We start from the raw sequence: 17,091 nt of genomic DNA, 5'->3' as shown, positions 1-17,091 counted from the left end.
ACAAGTTAATTCTTCTTCATAGTTTTCATTGTATCCAGCTTCATAACAAGTATACCCAAGTCATTAATGCTGCAGCAACAGTATTCCAGTGGTTGTGGTATAGGAAAGATAAGGAACAAGGCTCACAGGAAATGGCATGGCATGGTCTTTCAGCCATACAAGCTATCCCTAAAGAGCTACGTCCAAAAGCTCGACCATACCCTCCAAAGTGTCTCTACAAGTCTAAACAGCAGTATCTCTCTCCCTCCACACTTCGCTTCTTCTGCGTCCCATCTAGACTTACAAGAAGTCACTGCCCTAGAATCTAAATAGCTAACACAGGGCTGTTGAGTATTTACAAGGATATGTATGTGTATATATACATATTTTATATATATATATATATATATACATATACATACAGATATATATATATATATATATATATATATATATATATATGTAGCTGGATACAACATTAGGCAGAGGAAAGAAGCCCCGTGCCTTTATGGAAGGGGTTTATGTTCTAAGTGAGATACAGGCAAAATTCTGTAAATACTGCTGCTGGTCTCCTGTTCTCCTCTCTGCATAGCAGATGCACCTTATTATAATGTTCTGAAGCGCATGTAGCTACACAGGTGCAAGGAACAGCACTGCTACGCTACAGTGCTCCCCTGACCCCTTTTCTTTCTGATTCTGATATTAACAAACATGAGAGTTGGAAAAGAGCTTTTGTAGCCATTCAAATTGACCAACAAAAACCAACATCTACAAATGGAGCAGAGAAGCGTTAGCAATGCCCCAGCTGGAAGACTACTCAAAAGAAAGCTGGACACACATGATGGTGAGGACAAATCCAAGCTAAAACCCAGCCTACATGTTCTGAAGACTATAACATGTACTCTCAGACTGAAGAGCCGTTCAGGAGAAAATGTATCAGATTCAGATGTGTGATGGGGAAAGCTTACAATACTGAAGTACAGAAAGAAACATTGCTTAACATTACATATGTGAGCTTGTACACCAATTATCCTACCGGTGCATAACCAACTCATACATTAAACTGAAGATTCTTCTGTACATCTGAAGAGTGTACGTTATCTAATCTGCATTGATGCTGTCATACTAATAGTTTCTTAAGGTTGCTACTTGTAGTTAACTTCAATTTCAGCACAAATACGTATCCGATAAAGACTGGCAATTTACTTGAATTTTGCCACAGGGAGCTCATCTATTGCGTGTCCTGTTCTATAGATAGTCTATAAGGAAAGCCTGCTGAAAGAACAAATCAAATATTAATTTAAAATACAGTAATTTCATATTAGTTCCCACTGTGCGCCACTATCTCCCAGTGCAAGTATGATGATCCCATTATGAAATATTCACATGGAAAATTAATCTAAATCCTGACGTGTTTTTAAATGCAATTTGGACAATCATATCCTCTCCACAGCGGCACAGAACAATTTCTACTCAGTGCGAGTAAAGAAATAGAGCTATTTGTTAAGTGACTGCCGACCCAGTGGGGCAGAGGGGAAGACACTGTTACTGGACCCCATTCAAACCAGGCAAGAAACAGGCTGTGCAATCCCATGGGATCGCGCGCTGAAAACTAATTACTGACTGGTTTAGGAGGGGTGGAAAAAATATTTTCTAAGGAAGCCCTTAATGTAAAAGGCAGTGGGGAGGAAGACAGAAGATTGTTCTTCACTGCAGTACTTACTGGAAAAAGGCTCAGAACTACAAATCAAAGAAGCTGCCTACTTCTGCGTGATTTCTATTTTTAGCAAGTCAGTACTTTGTGTATGTGAGGGTGGGAGGGACAAGACCAAATTCTGGTATTGCTTCCTCTACTACGTAAAACTAACCATAACAGAACATTATGGCGAATTATCCAGGCCAAAATGGGTAACTCAATGGCTTGCTCGATTACAAGAGCATGAGCTTCTCTATCTATCAGTGCTCCCTACTGCTATCATGTTATTCAATTTAGGCTACCCTCCTCCACCACAAAAGGGTAGAACATCTGTTTACAATGGATTAGGAAACAAGAATCCTGTTAGAGATTACTAAATACCCTTGAGAATATCAACACTTTTTTTTTTAAACGTAAAATCAAGATTTAAATGTTTAGCACCCATAATGTGTTTAATATTCCTAAATACACGTAACCTAAATAAATCTCCATGTGCAAGGGCTAGAAACAACTCTGAAGACTTACTGAGGATACTACTGAGTTAGGGAGAGCAGGTGTGAGGAAAGCACCCAGTCCTGCACACACTGGGGCAGTTCCCCAACCCTGCATTAGCCCATCTACGTAGCTCCACCAGACCACACAGCCTGTGGCTTAGGATTTCTCTACAGATATACCACAGCAGGAAAATCCATGGACAACAGAAGCAGACTTCTGTGTTCCAGGACAAGTCAGCACCATTGTGACCCTGGCAGTGCTTGTTGCTCTGCAGGATCTGCAGGACCACACCAGACCTTCCAGCATTCAAATGAATGTTCTCCTCTGCTTTCTCAGGCCCTTCCTTGAGTACAACACAGCTCCTTGAAACAAGAACACCCCTACTAGTTTTGAATGCTAAGCGCATATTTGAAAAATCTGCCCCTAAAATAGCATAATTATAAGAGAAGATAATGTTTTCATTTCAAGACATTTTGGACTCATCATACATACACTGCACAGGAGCATGGGACTCATTTTGAGACTTCCCTATGGCTGTTTGTTAATTGGTACGTTCACTGAAGAAGTCATTAGTAACATTATTTGCCTGAGAAAACATTGGACATAGTTTGATATGAATTTTTGCTGCATTTATACTATGACCATGAAAAATTCAAGGGATATAAATGACTGATGTCTTTCTTAACCAGAGGGTAGTTTGCTGTACAAATTACATAACTTCAAGCATCCTATAAACTTAAAAACAAGCCTTGAATTCAAATCCTACCCATTAACTCAAACATTTAGAATTTGACTCACTGTTAACAAACCAAACATTGAGACTAATTTCACACAGAGACATGTACAGCTCTGCAGCCCTCACGCAGACTGTAACCAGCTTTCCTGCCTCCGCCAGACGTCACCTTGCCTCTTAGACTGAGGGGATGGGAGAACAAAACTGAAGAGAGGATCCTACTCCAGGCTGCAAGCTTGTTGACATGGCCTGTAGCAGAATGCACAAACATTTGGGTCCTTGGTCTCAACATCACCCGCTTTGAAAGAAACTCTTCTGGATGAGTGCTTTTAACTGAAATACTTGCTACTGTTACATATTGTCTTTCAAGGAATAAGAACAAAGTATTTAGCACAGATCAATGCTGGAATAGTTCACCATTACTTACAATTCTGTTTTCAATTGAATACCTTAGGTAAGGACTTCTTATCATGCATTTTAACGAGTCCTCATATCAGAAAGTTTCAACCATGATAGTTATGTTTTAGTATCCACATGGACATACTCAACTTTAAAGGCTACTCACAACTCCTAGCACCAATTCAAAGTACCACGTTTTGAGCTTTTTTTTTTTTTTTTGCAGAGGTAGGCCCAAAACCCATTCCCATAGTATATAAGTAGCAGTACGGTGTGTGCCCTCAAGTACCTATGAAGTACAACAACCCACTGGCTAGATGTTTTCCTTGAAACAAAGATTAGTTAGCTGGTAACTGATAAGGTTTACTGATTTTCCTCTCTATAAAAGTAAAACCAGCTCCCAGGCACAGTCAGATTTCAATCTCTGTTTACATTAATCTGCGTCCTGCACATTGGACTAGAAGCCAGCTCCAGAACATCATAACAATGTACAGAGCATGGAGTTTACAGCTCTTCTCCTCTCATCAGGACGAAAATCATACTGAAAAAAGTACCTCAGCTACATCTGATAGCTGAAGTTGCCTATGGTCTGTATATACTGTATCAGTTAACATAATTTATTACCTGAATAATCTATTTTCTGAAAATAGTATGTAAAAAAAAAATTTTCTCAGGTCCAAATACAACTTCAAGAAATGGTATTGAAACTAAATGCAGTTAATTTGCAGGATTTTTTTTAAAGTAGAAGATATGTCCCAATTATTAAAGAACTCAGCTTATTTCTACTACTTGGTGTTAGTTCTCCATATGCATTTTCTAAATTTCTTTCTTTATTGTTACACTGAATCTCACTAAAATCCTGAGTATTGATCTAACATTCGGGTGTTCATATAGACTCAAGTGGGAAAAAATAAAATACTGTTCCTATACCTAGCTATTTCATAAACACCAGCACTTTATTAAATCACACTTTAAAAGCCTGCCCATATATTCTCCACAAAGAAAAAAATTATTGGAATCTCCAGTTATGATTTGGGGTAGAACACTAAGCCACATTTACAGGAACCATAGGTGATTCCCTATAGCAGAGGAACCAGAGTCCTTGCAGTCTGTGAGCCTTGAACTGTTAACACGACCAACTTCTCACCAAAGCGGTAGGTAATAGCTAGCTGGAGATACATCTAGGACAAACAAAATCCAAGAATTAACAGACTGAAGTGAAAGAATGGGAAATATTCTCTGTGCATCTATTTAAAAACTAAAAGGAAGTCAAACCGAGGTTCAGCATTTAAAAAAGGTCGAAGATTCAAGAAGCCCTTTCCCCATATTTAGTACTAAGAAACACCTTTTTCCTTCTTTTTAAATAACAGCACAGACAGTACCTGAACCCTCAGCTTAAAGGTGGAAAGCTTTCCATCTCGTTACTAATGCCCTGACACAGCCGTCCCCATAGCATCCATTAGTATTGTTCAAAAAGGCATCAGAGGAGATTAGGCCCCCTACATTTTGCAATCACAGCCACTGCTAGATTAGACCGTGAGCAAGATTTCCTTTTGCTCACCATTTTCTATTGTATATTACCAACAGCTACAGCAAATATTTAAAACCTTAATAAAAACACATTCTTTTAGGGCATAGCTGGGAAAAAGTCAAGTAACAAAACAGAGGGAGCAGAAGGCAGCAGAAACACTGTTAATAATAGGGCATAACACAGTAATACCAGCCAAGATACCCGCATGTACAAATGAGGAATTACTAAGCTAACAAAAAAAATTGTTTGAGTTCCCTTCTGGTCTAGTGTGCCAAGATAGACACAGACACGAAGCCTCAGAAGCTAACAAGTATGTTAAGTAAAACTCCTATTACGAGATAAACACTCACACGCTTGGTTTTAATGCGCTACACCCACCAAAATGAGAAACTGGACACCACGTCTGAAGAGGTGCCTGAAGGAAACGAGACCTGAAACTTGAACACCGAAGTCCCGCAATATTCTAGTATTTCTGAAATATTTATAATCCACCCCCGCCCCCTTATCTGCGCCTATTAAAACCATACAAATGGCAGCCAGGAATCAGTAGCTGAAGAAGAAAGTACACTACCCATCTATTGACATTTTGGCAAGGAAATTAATGTGAACTGTATGTATGAGAGTCAAGTCTTGGAAAGTGTTGCTTAACAAATTAAGACGAAAAAGAAGGGAAATAACTTCAACAGAAAATTATTACCGATCGTATGAGCTGAAGTCAAAAAAGTGGAGAACTTATAAACTTGATGGTTTTCTGAGAGAAAAAAATGCTACTTCAAAGACATGATTTTTATTGAGTCTGAAAATACACCAGTGAAGAGTTAAACCAGAGGGAGACTGTTTTGCAGCATTCTTAAATTAACATATCTTTCAGCATAATTACTTCGGCTGTTATTGTATACATACACACATGCTCACAGGGCCAATTTAACATGACGAAGACCTGTAAGAAGTTTCAGGCAGCTGCTATGGGGAGACGCAACTTTCAATTTTACACCAGTCTGCACACCAGTATAAAATTAAAATAAAAACAGATATTACTTCAGCATTTAGTTGTGCTTTTTTTTTTTCTATTGCAAGACACTGCGTGCATGTGTGCCTTTTTCCAGAACCTCAGAAAGCAGCTATATTTCAAGAGAATATTTTGTCCTACAGGTTGGAACCCAGCTCCCTCATTTCATACAAGACAACAATCTGCAAATTTCAGGCTAACGCAATTTCTCACAATCCTTCACGTGGTAGAATTCCAACATAAAAGTATTATTTTAATAGCAAACAACACATCTTCATTTTCGTGTTTGTTATTAATAAAAATGCATTTAAATGGGGTAAAAAAAAGTATGTTTTCTCTGTCTTTGTAGCTATGTGATATCACCAGTTTGAAACAGTACGCAAAACAAATTTCTCCTCTACCTGCTGATACCTGCCTGTCAGTATGCAGTAAGAGACCCCCGAAAGCACTCTGAAATCGGTATGTAACTCAGCAAGTCAACACCGGCGCTGAACTTTGAAGAACTGCACTTGGAAGCCGCAATTGCCTGGAATAAGCCTGGAAAGTACATTTGGGGGTGGAAGCTCACAAAAGCGAGGGCAGCGAACGACACCTCGGAGCCAGCAGCTCAGCGGTGCCGTGTCCCCGCCGGCAGCCCCGGGGAGGCGGCGCGATCAGGTGCTCGCCGGGCGCGGGCACGCTCCGGCGGTGACCTCACACCGAAACCCCGCGGTTTCGCCGCGGAGCAGCCGCCGCACGCCGAGCCCCGGCAGCGCTCACGCCCGCTGCGAGCGCGTCAAAGCCGCGGCGGCTGCTCGCGAAGCGCAGCTGGAAATTAGCTCCAAATTCAAACCCGAGCCGGTCCCAAAGCAAGCCTTTAATTCCACGGCGAGGACGACCGACCTGTTGGGCGTCCCGGGGAAGCCGGGCGTCCCGCAGGGCGGCGGAGGCAGGGCAGGGCACACGCCTGCACCTGCGCCTTCGGCACCTCGGCAGCGGGCGTTGGGCCGCGGCTCGCCGGGGAGAGCCGCCCTTCGCCTCTGCTCACCGGGCAGCACCCAGCCCCGGCCCGCCGGGCGGCTGCGGGAGGGATCCCGCAGCGCCGGACCTCCCCCGTTAACCCCCTCGTGGCGGCCCCAGACAAAAGGGCACGGCCTTGCCCGGCACCCAGGCGGCCCCGAGCGCTCCTGTGACTGCTCCCGCCGCCCCCGGCCCGGCCCAGGCCCCTCTCGGAGCCCTCCCGGAGCCCGCCCGGCCCCGCAGGCAGGCGGGGGGCGCCCGGGGGAGGCCCCGGCCCGCCTCGCCCACCCCCCTCGGGCCGGGCGGCCGCGGGCAGCCCGGGCTCGGGCTCCCCGGTGCGAGGGGCGGCTGTGGGGACGGAAGCGGGGAGGGAGCCCCCCGGCGGAGCCTTCTTACCTTGGTGGAAGCGGCCGCGGCCCTGGCAGACATTTTGTTTCCTTCTTTCCCCCCCGGAGCCGGCCGAGCGAGTGCGCGCCTGCGAGTGCCCAGAGCGGGGGAGAGAAACTCCCCGCCGCCTCCCGCGTCTCACACGGCTGCCCGGATAAACATCCCACGGCCAGGGAGGAGGAGGAGGAGGAAGAGGAGGGGAGAGGCGGGTAGCGAGGGAAGGGGCGGGGAAAGAGGGAGGAGGAGGAGGAGGAAGGAGAGCGGAGCCTCAAGTTTGACCAAAGTGCGGTGCGGGCAGCGCCCGGCCTCCGGGGCCCCGCTGAGTGCGCCCGGGGTCTCCCCGCGGAGGATGGCCGCGGCCCAGAGCCCTCAGCGCCCCGCTGCCGGCAGGCCCGGCCCGGCCCATCGCGCCCCGAGCGGCGGCGGAGCGGGAGCCGGAGCAGGCCCCAGGCCCGCCGCCCCCGGGAGCAGGAGGCGTTCTGAACCGCGGCACGGCACGCAGGGCTTCGGTGTCTTTCACAAAACAAGCAAACGAAGGAGAGAGGCATGGCAAGCGTGCCCTGCTGCCTCCAGCCCCAGCCCTCCAGCCCTGGGGTGCTGCGAAACCCCAGCGGAAAGGGGGCTCCTGCCTCCAGCCCCAGCCCCACTGCTCGCCGCTCTCCCTCATCAAATTCCTCGCTTGGAGTCATCGGTGTTATCATCCCGCAGTGAAGGGAGAGTGCATGAGGAAACACCCAGTCAGAGCTGGAGTACCACACGCTCCCCAGACACTGCGGGACACGGGTGGCTATTGAAGCCCAGTATCAGGGCCTCAGGTTTTGCAGTTTTACTTTTCACATGCTACCAGCTGCTGTAGTGCTCCCTCCACGAAGCCTTCAGATGCATCTGAGTTCCTGAAGAGGCAACAATGTCTTGATCCAAATCACTGCTTCGCAAAGGAACGCCCTACCCAAGGCTTCTGTACGAGTTTTATGTTTGTTCTCCTTTGAAAATAAACAAATTCATATTCCAGGAAATAGCTGAAGCAAATTCCCAAGGCAGCAGCCTGAAACCAAGGGGGAAGGCCACCTCCTCAGCTGCAGCAAGGAGGACGCAGCGCTGAGCAGCAAAGGCCACCATGGCCTTCCTTCTCCCTGGGAGCCAGGGCTATGCCAGCCCTCTCCCAAGCACACGCCAGCATGGCCTCAGCGCCCCAGTGCACACCAGTTTTGTCAGCACCATCCCGAACCTCTGGCACCCGAATGCTCCTGCAGTGCCCCAGCACCCTGCCTTCTCCCCCAGAGCCCAGCAGTCACGCATCGCTCCGGATGCACCAGTCCCCACAGGAATTCTCCTCTGGTGTAGCACTGCCTTCTGCCAAAGCTCCTCTGATGACCCCGCCACAAAAACTCCATTGCCTTCTTTTTATTATTATTATTGTTATTTGGTCATTGCTAGAAGTAACTAAGCCTCAGATTTTTCTTAAATCTATCTACGCACACTGAAGGAGGAATGTGACATTTTTTATTACCACATCACATGCGTAATTGTCAGAGGAGGCAGGAAGGAAAAGGCTGAGATCACAACAGGAAGGAGGGGGAAGATTTCAAGGTGTCGAGACACGAAAAGAAACTCAGCGAGGGAATGAGGGGAGAGTGACCTGAGAATGAGCAGGCTCCTAATCCCTCCCTTCCATCTGCCCTGCCTTGAACATGGACGGGGGCAATGCCTGCTGTCTGGGCACGAGGAAAGCACAGATCAAAGACCTGAAACCAAGGAGGTGTGAGGCCAGGGAATGAAAGAGGACCACAGGGAGTGCAAACACAGGGAGGTGGAGATGGATGCTAAAATGAGAGGGGCCACAGGAAAGAAAATACTTCTGCGAGTTCTGGGATAAAGACTGGGGAGACAGAAAAAGATGAAGGAAAAAATACAAAGCAAGGAAAGCTCCACCAAAAAGGGAGGTGCAGTTTTGGTATCATCTTACGGAACACTGGTTGACAAAAGGTCACAGATCCACACACTGGATTTGACAAGGACGCAGACTATTTGACAAGGAAGGGCTGCTAGCTAGGGGTTCAAAACACCTTGCAGCGGATTCAAGATGATCACAGATGACCTCTTGCCAGCCTGGGCGAGGACACAACTCCTCTGGCCCACAGAGACTCATGGAATTTCTTTCCTTCCTTCCTTCTTTACTCTCAGTCTCTGTTTTCCTTTTCTTTCTTCCTTCATTTCCTACCCTCCCTCTCTCCCCTCCTGCCTTCTCCTTCCTTTGAATAGTTGTGTGAGACTCTGCCTCCACTGCTGGTATCAGCCCCAGGAGCTAGAAGCACCGTCTTCCTCTCTTAGCCTTGGTAAAATGTACACACTTGGTGGTGGCTGAAGAGATACAAACTATTTCAATGAAAGTTTTTTCTTGTTCAGGAACATACTGCTGCCACTTCAAATTCTTCTTCTGGAGAACTTTTTTATCTCTTCATTAACTAATTACTCACAGGCAAAGCTACCATCACTATACTGAAAATGCCAAATCACACATTGGTCAAATGTCAGTCAAATAGCCTAAATGTATGAAATAAAATAAAATAAACCTTGAATGATTCTCCTATTTACCTTCCTTTGAAAGTTCTTAATAAAGTATTACAAAATTCACCTTTGAAATGAGAAATTTATGTATTTTGAAGAATGTTGTGGTTCTAATATATTCATGAATTCCCTGAAAAAAACTAAGAACAGCAAATACCTATCCATATATACATTTGTGTCAATACATAGCGATACATATATATACACACATATCAATGTTTATGAATATACATGCACAATATATAGAGAGTACATTCTGTCAGATACGGATGTATACCAAGTTCCATCTGTTAGAGAATACAGATGGAGGATCAGAACTTTAAATCATATTCCTGTGACTGCCCTTTTAGGTCCTGAAAACAGGACCTAAACAGACATCCACGTCTTCAGAGAGAAAACTGTCTGAAAACTCAACAGCTGAAGAAGAGCAGTACTTTACATATCTTTCAAATAACTGCCACTGAGAGATATCTAAAAGAAGTGTGTTAATATTTTCTTGGTAGGAAACCTAAAAATAAAATCACTATTGAATCGCTGTTCTTCAAGCCCCAAACCTAAATTGGTTCAAAGGGCACAGAAGGACAATCAGATGTGTGAATCCTTATTTTTGTTTTATGGCATGTGTTTCTGTTACACTGCAAGAACAGGAAGTCTATTCTCTACTTGATGTTGATTTAACTTTTTAAGAAATGTTTTGATCACTTGAAGATGGGGAAGAAGGAAACTGCAGAACCACAGCCACCACCGAGACAACTTCCTGTGGTTTTTGTGGTGCGTGTGGCTCAGAAAGAGAACAATTCGTAGAAGATCTTTCAAAGATATCAGATGTTTTTGCTGCCATCTGAGGTAGTCTTGGGAAAATTAGCTACATATATGCCTGTGTGGTATCAATGATGCCAAGCAGTTCCCTGTTAGTAATTGCCACTTGATTTCAACATTTCAGGAACAAAGATAAAAAGGGCAGAGAAAATCAGAATTCACAGTGCAAACTACAGAAGAATAAAGTACCTTTTTTCCAACTCAAGGAATAAGAAAGTGGTTTCAAGAAACCACCAGGAAATTCATGTGCTTAAAATTACAATTTTTTAGTGTTTTGCCGAATCAAGTACCTAGGGAAAAATAATGCAGTAATGATGCCTAGTAACGACTCTTATCTTCCTCCCACTTCCATGCAGTTAAAGCTTGCTTCCTACATCTTCTTCCTCATTAAAAGGCTGCGTACCGCTGCAGATCCCTCTTCTAAAAACACTGCAGATAGCTGCCCAATATTACGGTGAGTAGCGTCTTCCAACACCTCATTGCCTCTCACATAGTAGAACTGTTAGACAAGGACAAAATCCCAACCATCTATAATTGCTCTCTCATTAATGGATGAAAGTATTCACCTCAAGTACACACCAAAGGCTGAATAAGCCCTGAATGGGAATAAACCCAACCTGTCTTGCCAGTCAGCCAGTCTTAAACTCCTGATGTTCTAAACTCATTGCCATTTCTTATTTATTACCTTAAAAGTCTATGAAGTTTAACACATTGCAAGGTTTTTCTGATCAGTGAGACCATCATTTTAGTTTCTATGCAAATGGCAAGTGTGCAAATGGAATTAAAAGTAGGTTGTAGGGGCAAAGCAAGATTATTTTCAGCCTTAAAATATTAAAAGAATTTATTACTGTAGAGCTGAAGAGAACTTAGGCAACACTCTTTGGTTGTTATTTTAGGATATCCTTATAAAAAGATTTTCTGTCTCCTTGGTTTTGGCCAGGTCTTAGAGAATCTCTGTCATCCATATTATTATGTATAGTGACAAAATCTGGGAACATAAAAAAGTGTTATCAGTAAGTTTTAATCTCGGTTCATGACAGCAGAGCTAATTTATTACAGAAATGTTATGTAAAACTATCCTACGTCCCATCTCTGACAGACACTTTGTGAATGGGACTGTGTATTTTAAATGCAAGGCAGCTGATCAAGGCTGATTTTAGGAAATGCTTCACTATAAGTAGCCACTGGATGTCAAAATGTCAGATATACTTAATCTGCACTGCTCTGCTTTCTCCAGCTTTATTTAGTTGAGAGGGGACAGTAAAAATAATCAAAGACAGCTGCAAAACTTAAGCAGTCATAAATTTGCTACTGATGTGGTTTCCTTCAGATAAACAATTACACCAGGGACAATGCCATCCATGCTCCATTGATCCAGAATTTTTATTTTTCATATTTTGCTTTCAGAGAGCATGATAATGTGACTCAGACAGAAAGCAACATGTACCAAAGATTAACTGCACAGGTGTCTTTGATGAGTAAAAGCAAAGAAATAACACATCGAAACAAAGACCTTTGTCACTTACAATCTGTAAGCATTTTGGAAAGGCAGGCCAGGGATAGCTTAATAAATTTGATTGATTTAATGAACTTGCTGGCAAGCTCCTCTCTATCCCAGAATTTTCCAGGAACCCTTGCACACAACACAAGGTGACAAGGCTGATCCTGGAAACCCAAAGAGAAATCCCCACCTATCGGGACTGATGAAGCCGACTATGTGGGTTTTGCAAAGGTGTGGCTTTCCAACCCAGAGAGTTTTGAAACCTGAGTTCACTTCACTTCTCCAGTTTCTTGAACGCAAATGTCTCGGTTGCAGTGAGTACCGCAGGAAAGCATCGTGACTCATTTTGGTTAATGAGAGGGCATGCATGCAGAACAGGAAACCATGGGCTGAAAACTGCTATATTCAACATGAAAACCTAACACTGAAAATTTTTATACTGCCAACTAATTTTGCAAATACCACAAAAACTCAATCTTGTTTGCTTCTTAGCTCTTCATGTAAATACTTTATTGTGTAATTGCAGAAATGTAGAAACTTAAATTGCGGAACTTTAGAAGCTATAATCACCTGTTATTGCCACTCAGCTTTCGACTCCCCTCTCTCTTGCTATGCTCTAACTTTTCTTGTTATAGCTGGCACAAGGCTCCATCTATTCTAAAAATCACATGCACAACTCCATCAAGTCAAGGCACTAACGGTGTTCTTAAAAGCAGGAACACCAGATTACACCAGTAATTCCAGCGTAATCTTTACCTCAGTTGGTAGCTCTGTCCTAGTAGCACCTGCTTTATAGGAGTGACTTTGGTAAGGTTTAGAGGAGGTAAGTAAGGTGATTAAGCTTCAGGTGGTCACGCCCACAGAGCTATGTACCCATTCCACCTTGCTATTTGTTTTTGTTTCTACTTCCCGATGTTAAAATCAGTTAAAAGAAGAACACTTTAAAAAGACTGCTGTTTGTGTTAGTGGAAGAAACTCAGGTAATCCTACTAGTACCCCAGGCAGCTCTCGTAACAGTGTATTTCTGGATGACTGTATTGCACAGTGCTGTCACAAGTGTCTGCGATGGTTTTGCTGGGGCTCCCACTCAAAGCCACTATCATTCAAAAATATATTCAAACTGATAAATTAACTTGTAAAATATTAGACTACGGTAGAACATAGTTTTATGAATTTTAACTCCATGTTTCAATAACTCACCCTCCACCAGAAACAATCTCATTTAAGACAAATTTGTTGAGCATCACACACTTCTCATCTTACGAGTTACATGTGCTCTTCAGTCACTTCCAGCGTGCAGCAACTAGGGAGACATCTGCTTATCTGTGATATTGCATATTCTGCCTTTAGCTGTGCCTGTAATCAATAGCAAACCCCAGCTCACAGGGACATGTGGTTTTGCAGTACACCCTGGTGGAACGTTTCATCTGTAACTGTTAGACTGTGGTTAATATTAATCTTTTAAATTATACAAATAAAACTCACAACAACTTTTTTAAAAGAAGTTAAAATGTTTTCATTTTATGTAATAGTTTCAAGATGGCAATATACAAGAGAGAATAATAGAGTAGAAAGTGCTTAGTATGGGAGGATATTGCATTATTTCCTGACCTGCTGTTGTCAGGAAAGAAAAACGTCACAGGTTGACTTTTGGGCTTTGGTATGTCACAGCACGTGAAATCCTCAGGCAACACACACTGATGTGACAGAGGCCGCACATTTTTCTAATGTTACTTGACCACCCTTTTCTGCTCTTGCACCTATTTTCACCTCCTTGATAGCTGCATCAAGCTAACTGTGTAGGGGAGTAACAAAAATGATACTGGCCAAAAATTATTCTTGTAGCCCAGAGGCAGGAATGGGGACTTTTTTTAGCTGGGTTTTCCAGCTCTCCAGGCATTCACACTGCATACAGATCTGTAAATTGATTTACATTTGCCAGACCAGGAGCTCTTCAGAGAATCTCAGTGGTGGCACCTGTCTCCAGGTAGGGGCTCAACTCTGATCTCAGCTGGCTAAAGCTGGCAGTGTGCTCGCTTACTCAGAAAATATTCGCATTTCAGTAGACAAACATATGTAACTAAGGGTGTATCTCAAACTCCAACTTTAAATCTAAGAAATAAGCAATCAGAATTTTTCCTGGTTCTGTTGCATTACCAGAGAAACCTTCTTTGTTATGTAAGACCAGATGCCACAACCTCCATCACGGTGATGCCAAGAGGCTCTAATCAGAGCAATGCTTTAATCTAGTTAAACATATACAGAGAGCCCAGAAAGATTCAAAGCAAAAATATTTACACTGCACAGCTAACTGTTCAAACTCCCTGTGCTTGCACTGGGCAAGGGCAGACGCTATTTACCACATCTGGGTGAGCACTTCTCATGTCTAACATTTCTAGGTTATTAGGTAGCACTGCCTTCACCGACAAGGGCCCATTATATCCATTTCACTAGCTAAACCTTTTCTTTACACATCTGTCAATTCCATCCAGTGTGCAAGCTGAAAACCTGTAACTGCCGTATCTTTTTTTAAACGTGTGAGATTTTAATCCTTGTGAAAGGTGCTAAAGCAAGAGCCTAGGGAACGAAATGCTTCTTGTTCTCAGAGCAGGTAAAGCAAGGACAAGCAATAAAGAAAGCTTCCCTGTAAAGTCCAGTCTGTGGCTGTTTTTGGTCCCTCGATGCCTTTGCCTTTTACATGTGCCTGAAAGCTTGCCTGTTTGGTGTTATAAAGATACAGCTTCTGCCTATAAATCTCACTCCTTAGCTAGCAAGTCCTTCTGAAAGCCTTTTAAAAATGGAGAGAAGACATTTTTGCTCAGTGTCAGAGTCTTTGTGAGTCACATAACTCTGGTACTTCTTTGCTTTAAGATGACTAAATGTGAAACCGGCAGCAAGGTGCTCGATACTGATGTGATTTATATGGCTTCTTATGAGAAACATAACAAGTGTTTTGACAAAGTTCTTACACAGATATTTCATTTGGACTTTTTTCCCAAGCTTTTCAAAAGCTTCTCATTAGAAGGGGCAGCCCTTGAAACACTTCTCTTCTGGGCCTCCTGAAGGCCCAGTTATACACCTGGAGGTTGGAGCAAGCCCTACGACTATTTCCCGACGATGTGCCATGCTGGCAATGCTCAGAACATCGGATTCTTGTGCTAGTGCCATTCAGACATGGACTACTGGACAAATACTTCTAAGGTTTCATATCAGTATAGCTATACTCTATTTGGACAACTGGGCATCTCTTTGTTTTCTTAAAAATATATGCCAAGAGCATGCAAAAACAGAGCAAACCTAGCCCCTAAGTAATCAGAGAAAACATCTCAAAACATTTTACTAGAAGAAAGCACCCTGACTTTTAATACACTTGTCTTCCAGTATTCGTATTCCTCTTTCCAATTCCATACCTGTGCCAGCGCCCTCACAGGCCTTAATGGTGCTGACAAATTGATTATGAAGATAATTAGTCATTTCTCTTTAAAAGCTCTGTAGTCTGGAGGCAGCAACTGAGGTTGGCAGTGATTTTCACGGCAGAGCGGAGGAGGAAGCCGTGTTCCCTATGAAGGCCAGAGAGTAGAGAAGTTGCCATGGCTCACATGAAGCCTCCCCTCCCTGTGCCCTGGCCTGTGCTGCATCTGCATCATCTGCTGTTCACCCACTCCTTGGTCTTGGCACAGAAATTATCTAGAGGGGTAATCACTGAATGTTTACATCATTTGTGAAAATCAGTGAAATGATCTCTACCTACGTAAACATGTTCAACGAGGATTACTAATCACATATGATGCTCATTATATTTGCAAAGGCATGGGATAATGCAGCAGTTCTTGCCCTCAGTATATTAAAAACAACAGAAAATTCTGAGCTGTGCAAAATCTTTGTTCATATATATGCAGGGTCAGCTTTACCCATGCATGGTCACGAAAGGCCCAGAGACAAGGGTGTGACCAGTGTTGCCTCCCTCCAGCAGCGCAAGCCCCATCTTGCATAACCTGCTAGGGAGGCAGAAGAGCAATAAGATGAATGCAGCTTCAGAACGTGTCACTGTGTTAGCACTCGACAAGGCTACAACACAGGTAATGAGATCTTATTAGAGCATGATTTAATATTGTGACTCAGGTTCAATGCTGAGCACGTGAAAGTTGTTATTTGAATTAAACTTCCAAAAAAAAATTTCATTACGTATAATAATTCATTTTAAAAATTGTATTTTGTTTCTAAGTGATCGGACTGGATTGGATTGTGTAACTTAAAGATACCTAAATCACGCCCCCACGTCACTGCAAACCTAATTGCAGTGACCTCTCAAGGCTAAGTTGGCTGAGGAGTTTGCATCACCCTCCGCTAGCTCTCCATCCAAAACCTGTCACATCAATAGTGAGGAAGGTCAGTGGTCTACCAGTACAGTCTGGTGTGGTGGAAAGGAGCTGTCTCAAAGTAAGGAGCACCTGGGAACAGTCTTCTTTACCACAATTCATATTATTATTTAGACAGCATGAAAAGCAGTATTCCACAGCATCAGCCTCTTCCCTGTTTTTAAAGAGATGTTTCTTGTATTTGAGACTGAAATTAATTCAGCCAACATATGCACTCCACCATTAAAAGGCTCTTTGAATATATGGAAACAGAGATGCCTTTGAAAGTCATGCATGTGAAGCTGTTTGGGAGCAATTTCGGTGTGGATTCAGTGGGTGCAGCCAGCCGCAGGCGGTGCCCCCTTACCGCATGCCTGCTGAGCAGCGGAGGGGGCAGCTGCCGGGCAGAGGGGACACTGCTGCTGCTGCTCAGCCACATCCCTAAGCTGGCTGGGGAGGAAGGAAGCCTCCACCTCTGCCAGAGGACTCTGTCAAAACCCTCCCATAAGAGCCGGTTAAAGGACGCAGTGAATCAGCGCGCTGCCTCTGGAGGCACCTTCCCCAGGCACCCGCTCGGACCTGCTTCGCTCCACCTGCACCCACACAGCCCTCGGCCCCGG

The 17,091-nt window shown here is 43.9% G+C and overlaps 1 protein-coding gene across 13 annotated transcripts in view; it reads right to left on the bottom strand.

Moving 5' to 3' along the window:
• TJP1 (tight junction protein 1) overlaps positions 1-17,091 on the bottom strand; it is a 168,063-nt gene that overhangs the window by 72,692 nt on the left and 78,280 nt on the right. Inside the window, exons 1-2 of one of the 13 annotated variants that reach the window (XM_080607995.1) lie at positions 7,235-9,956; positions 6,255-6,376 (exon numbers count right to left, since the gene is read on the bottom strand). The exons of 7 other annotated variants lie outside the window; for them this stretch is intronic. Coding sequence is in view for 4 of the 6 variants with exons in the window: in XM_080607994.1 (XP_080464120.1) it covers positions 7,235-7,267 (33 nt within the window). In the remaining 2 variants the exon portion in view is untranslated. Of the gene's footprint in view, positions 1-6,254; positions 6,377-6,721; positions 6,869-7,234; positions 9,958-17,091 lie in introns of those variants that run through there. 5 more of the 13 variants (XM_080607994.1, XM_080607992.1, XM_080607986.1 and 2 more) reach the window with 5 other exon arrangements.

The sequence above is a fragment of the Anser brachyrhynchus genome, assembly GCF_964034855.1.
Source record: "Anser brachyrhynchus genome assembly, chromosome: 11".
In the NCBI taxonomy this organism is placed as follows: domain Eukaryota; kingdom Metazoa; phylum Chordata; class Aves; order Anseriformes; family Anatidae; genus Anser; species Anser brachyrhynchus.
Note: the sequence above shows the minus strand (reverse complement) of the source record. Positions and strands in the feature narration are given on the sequence as shown.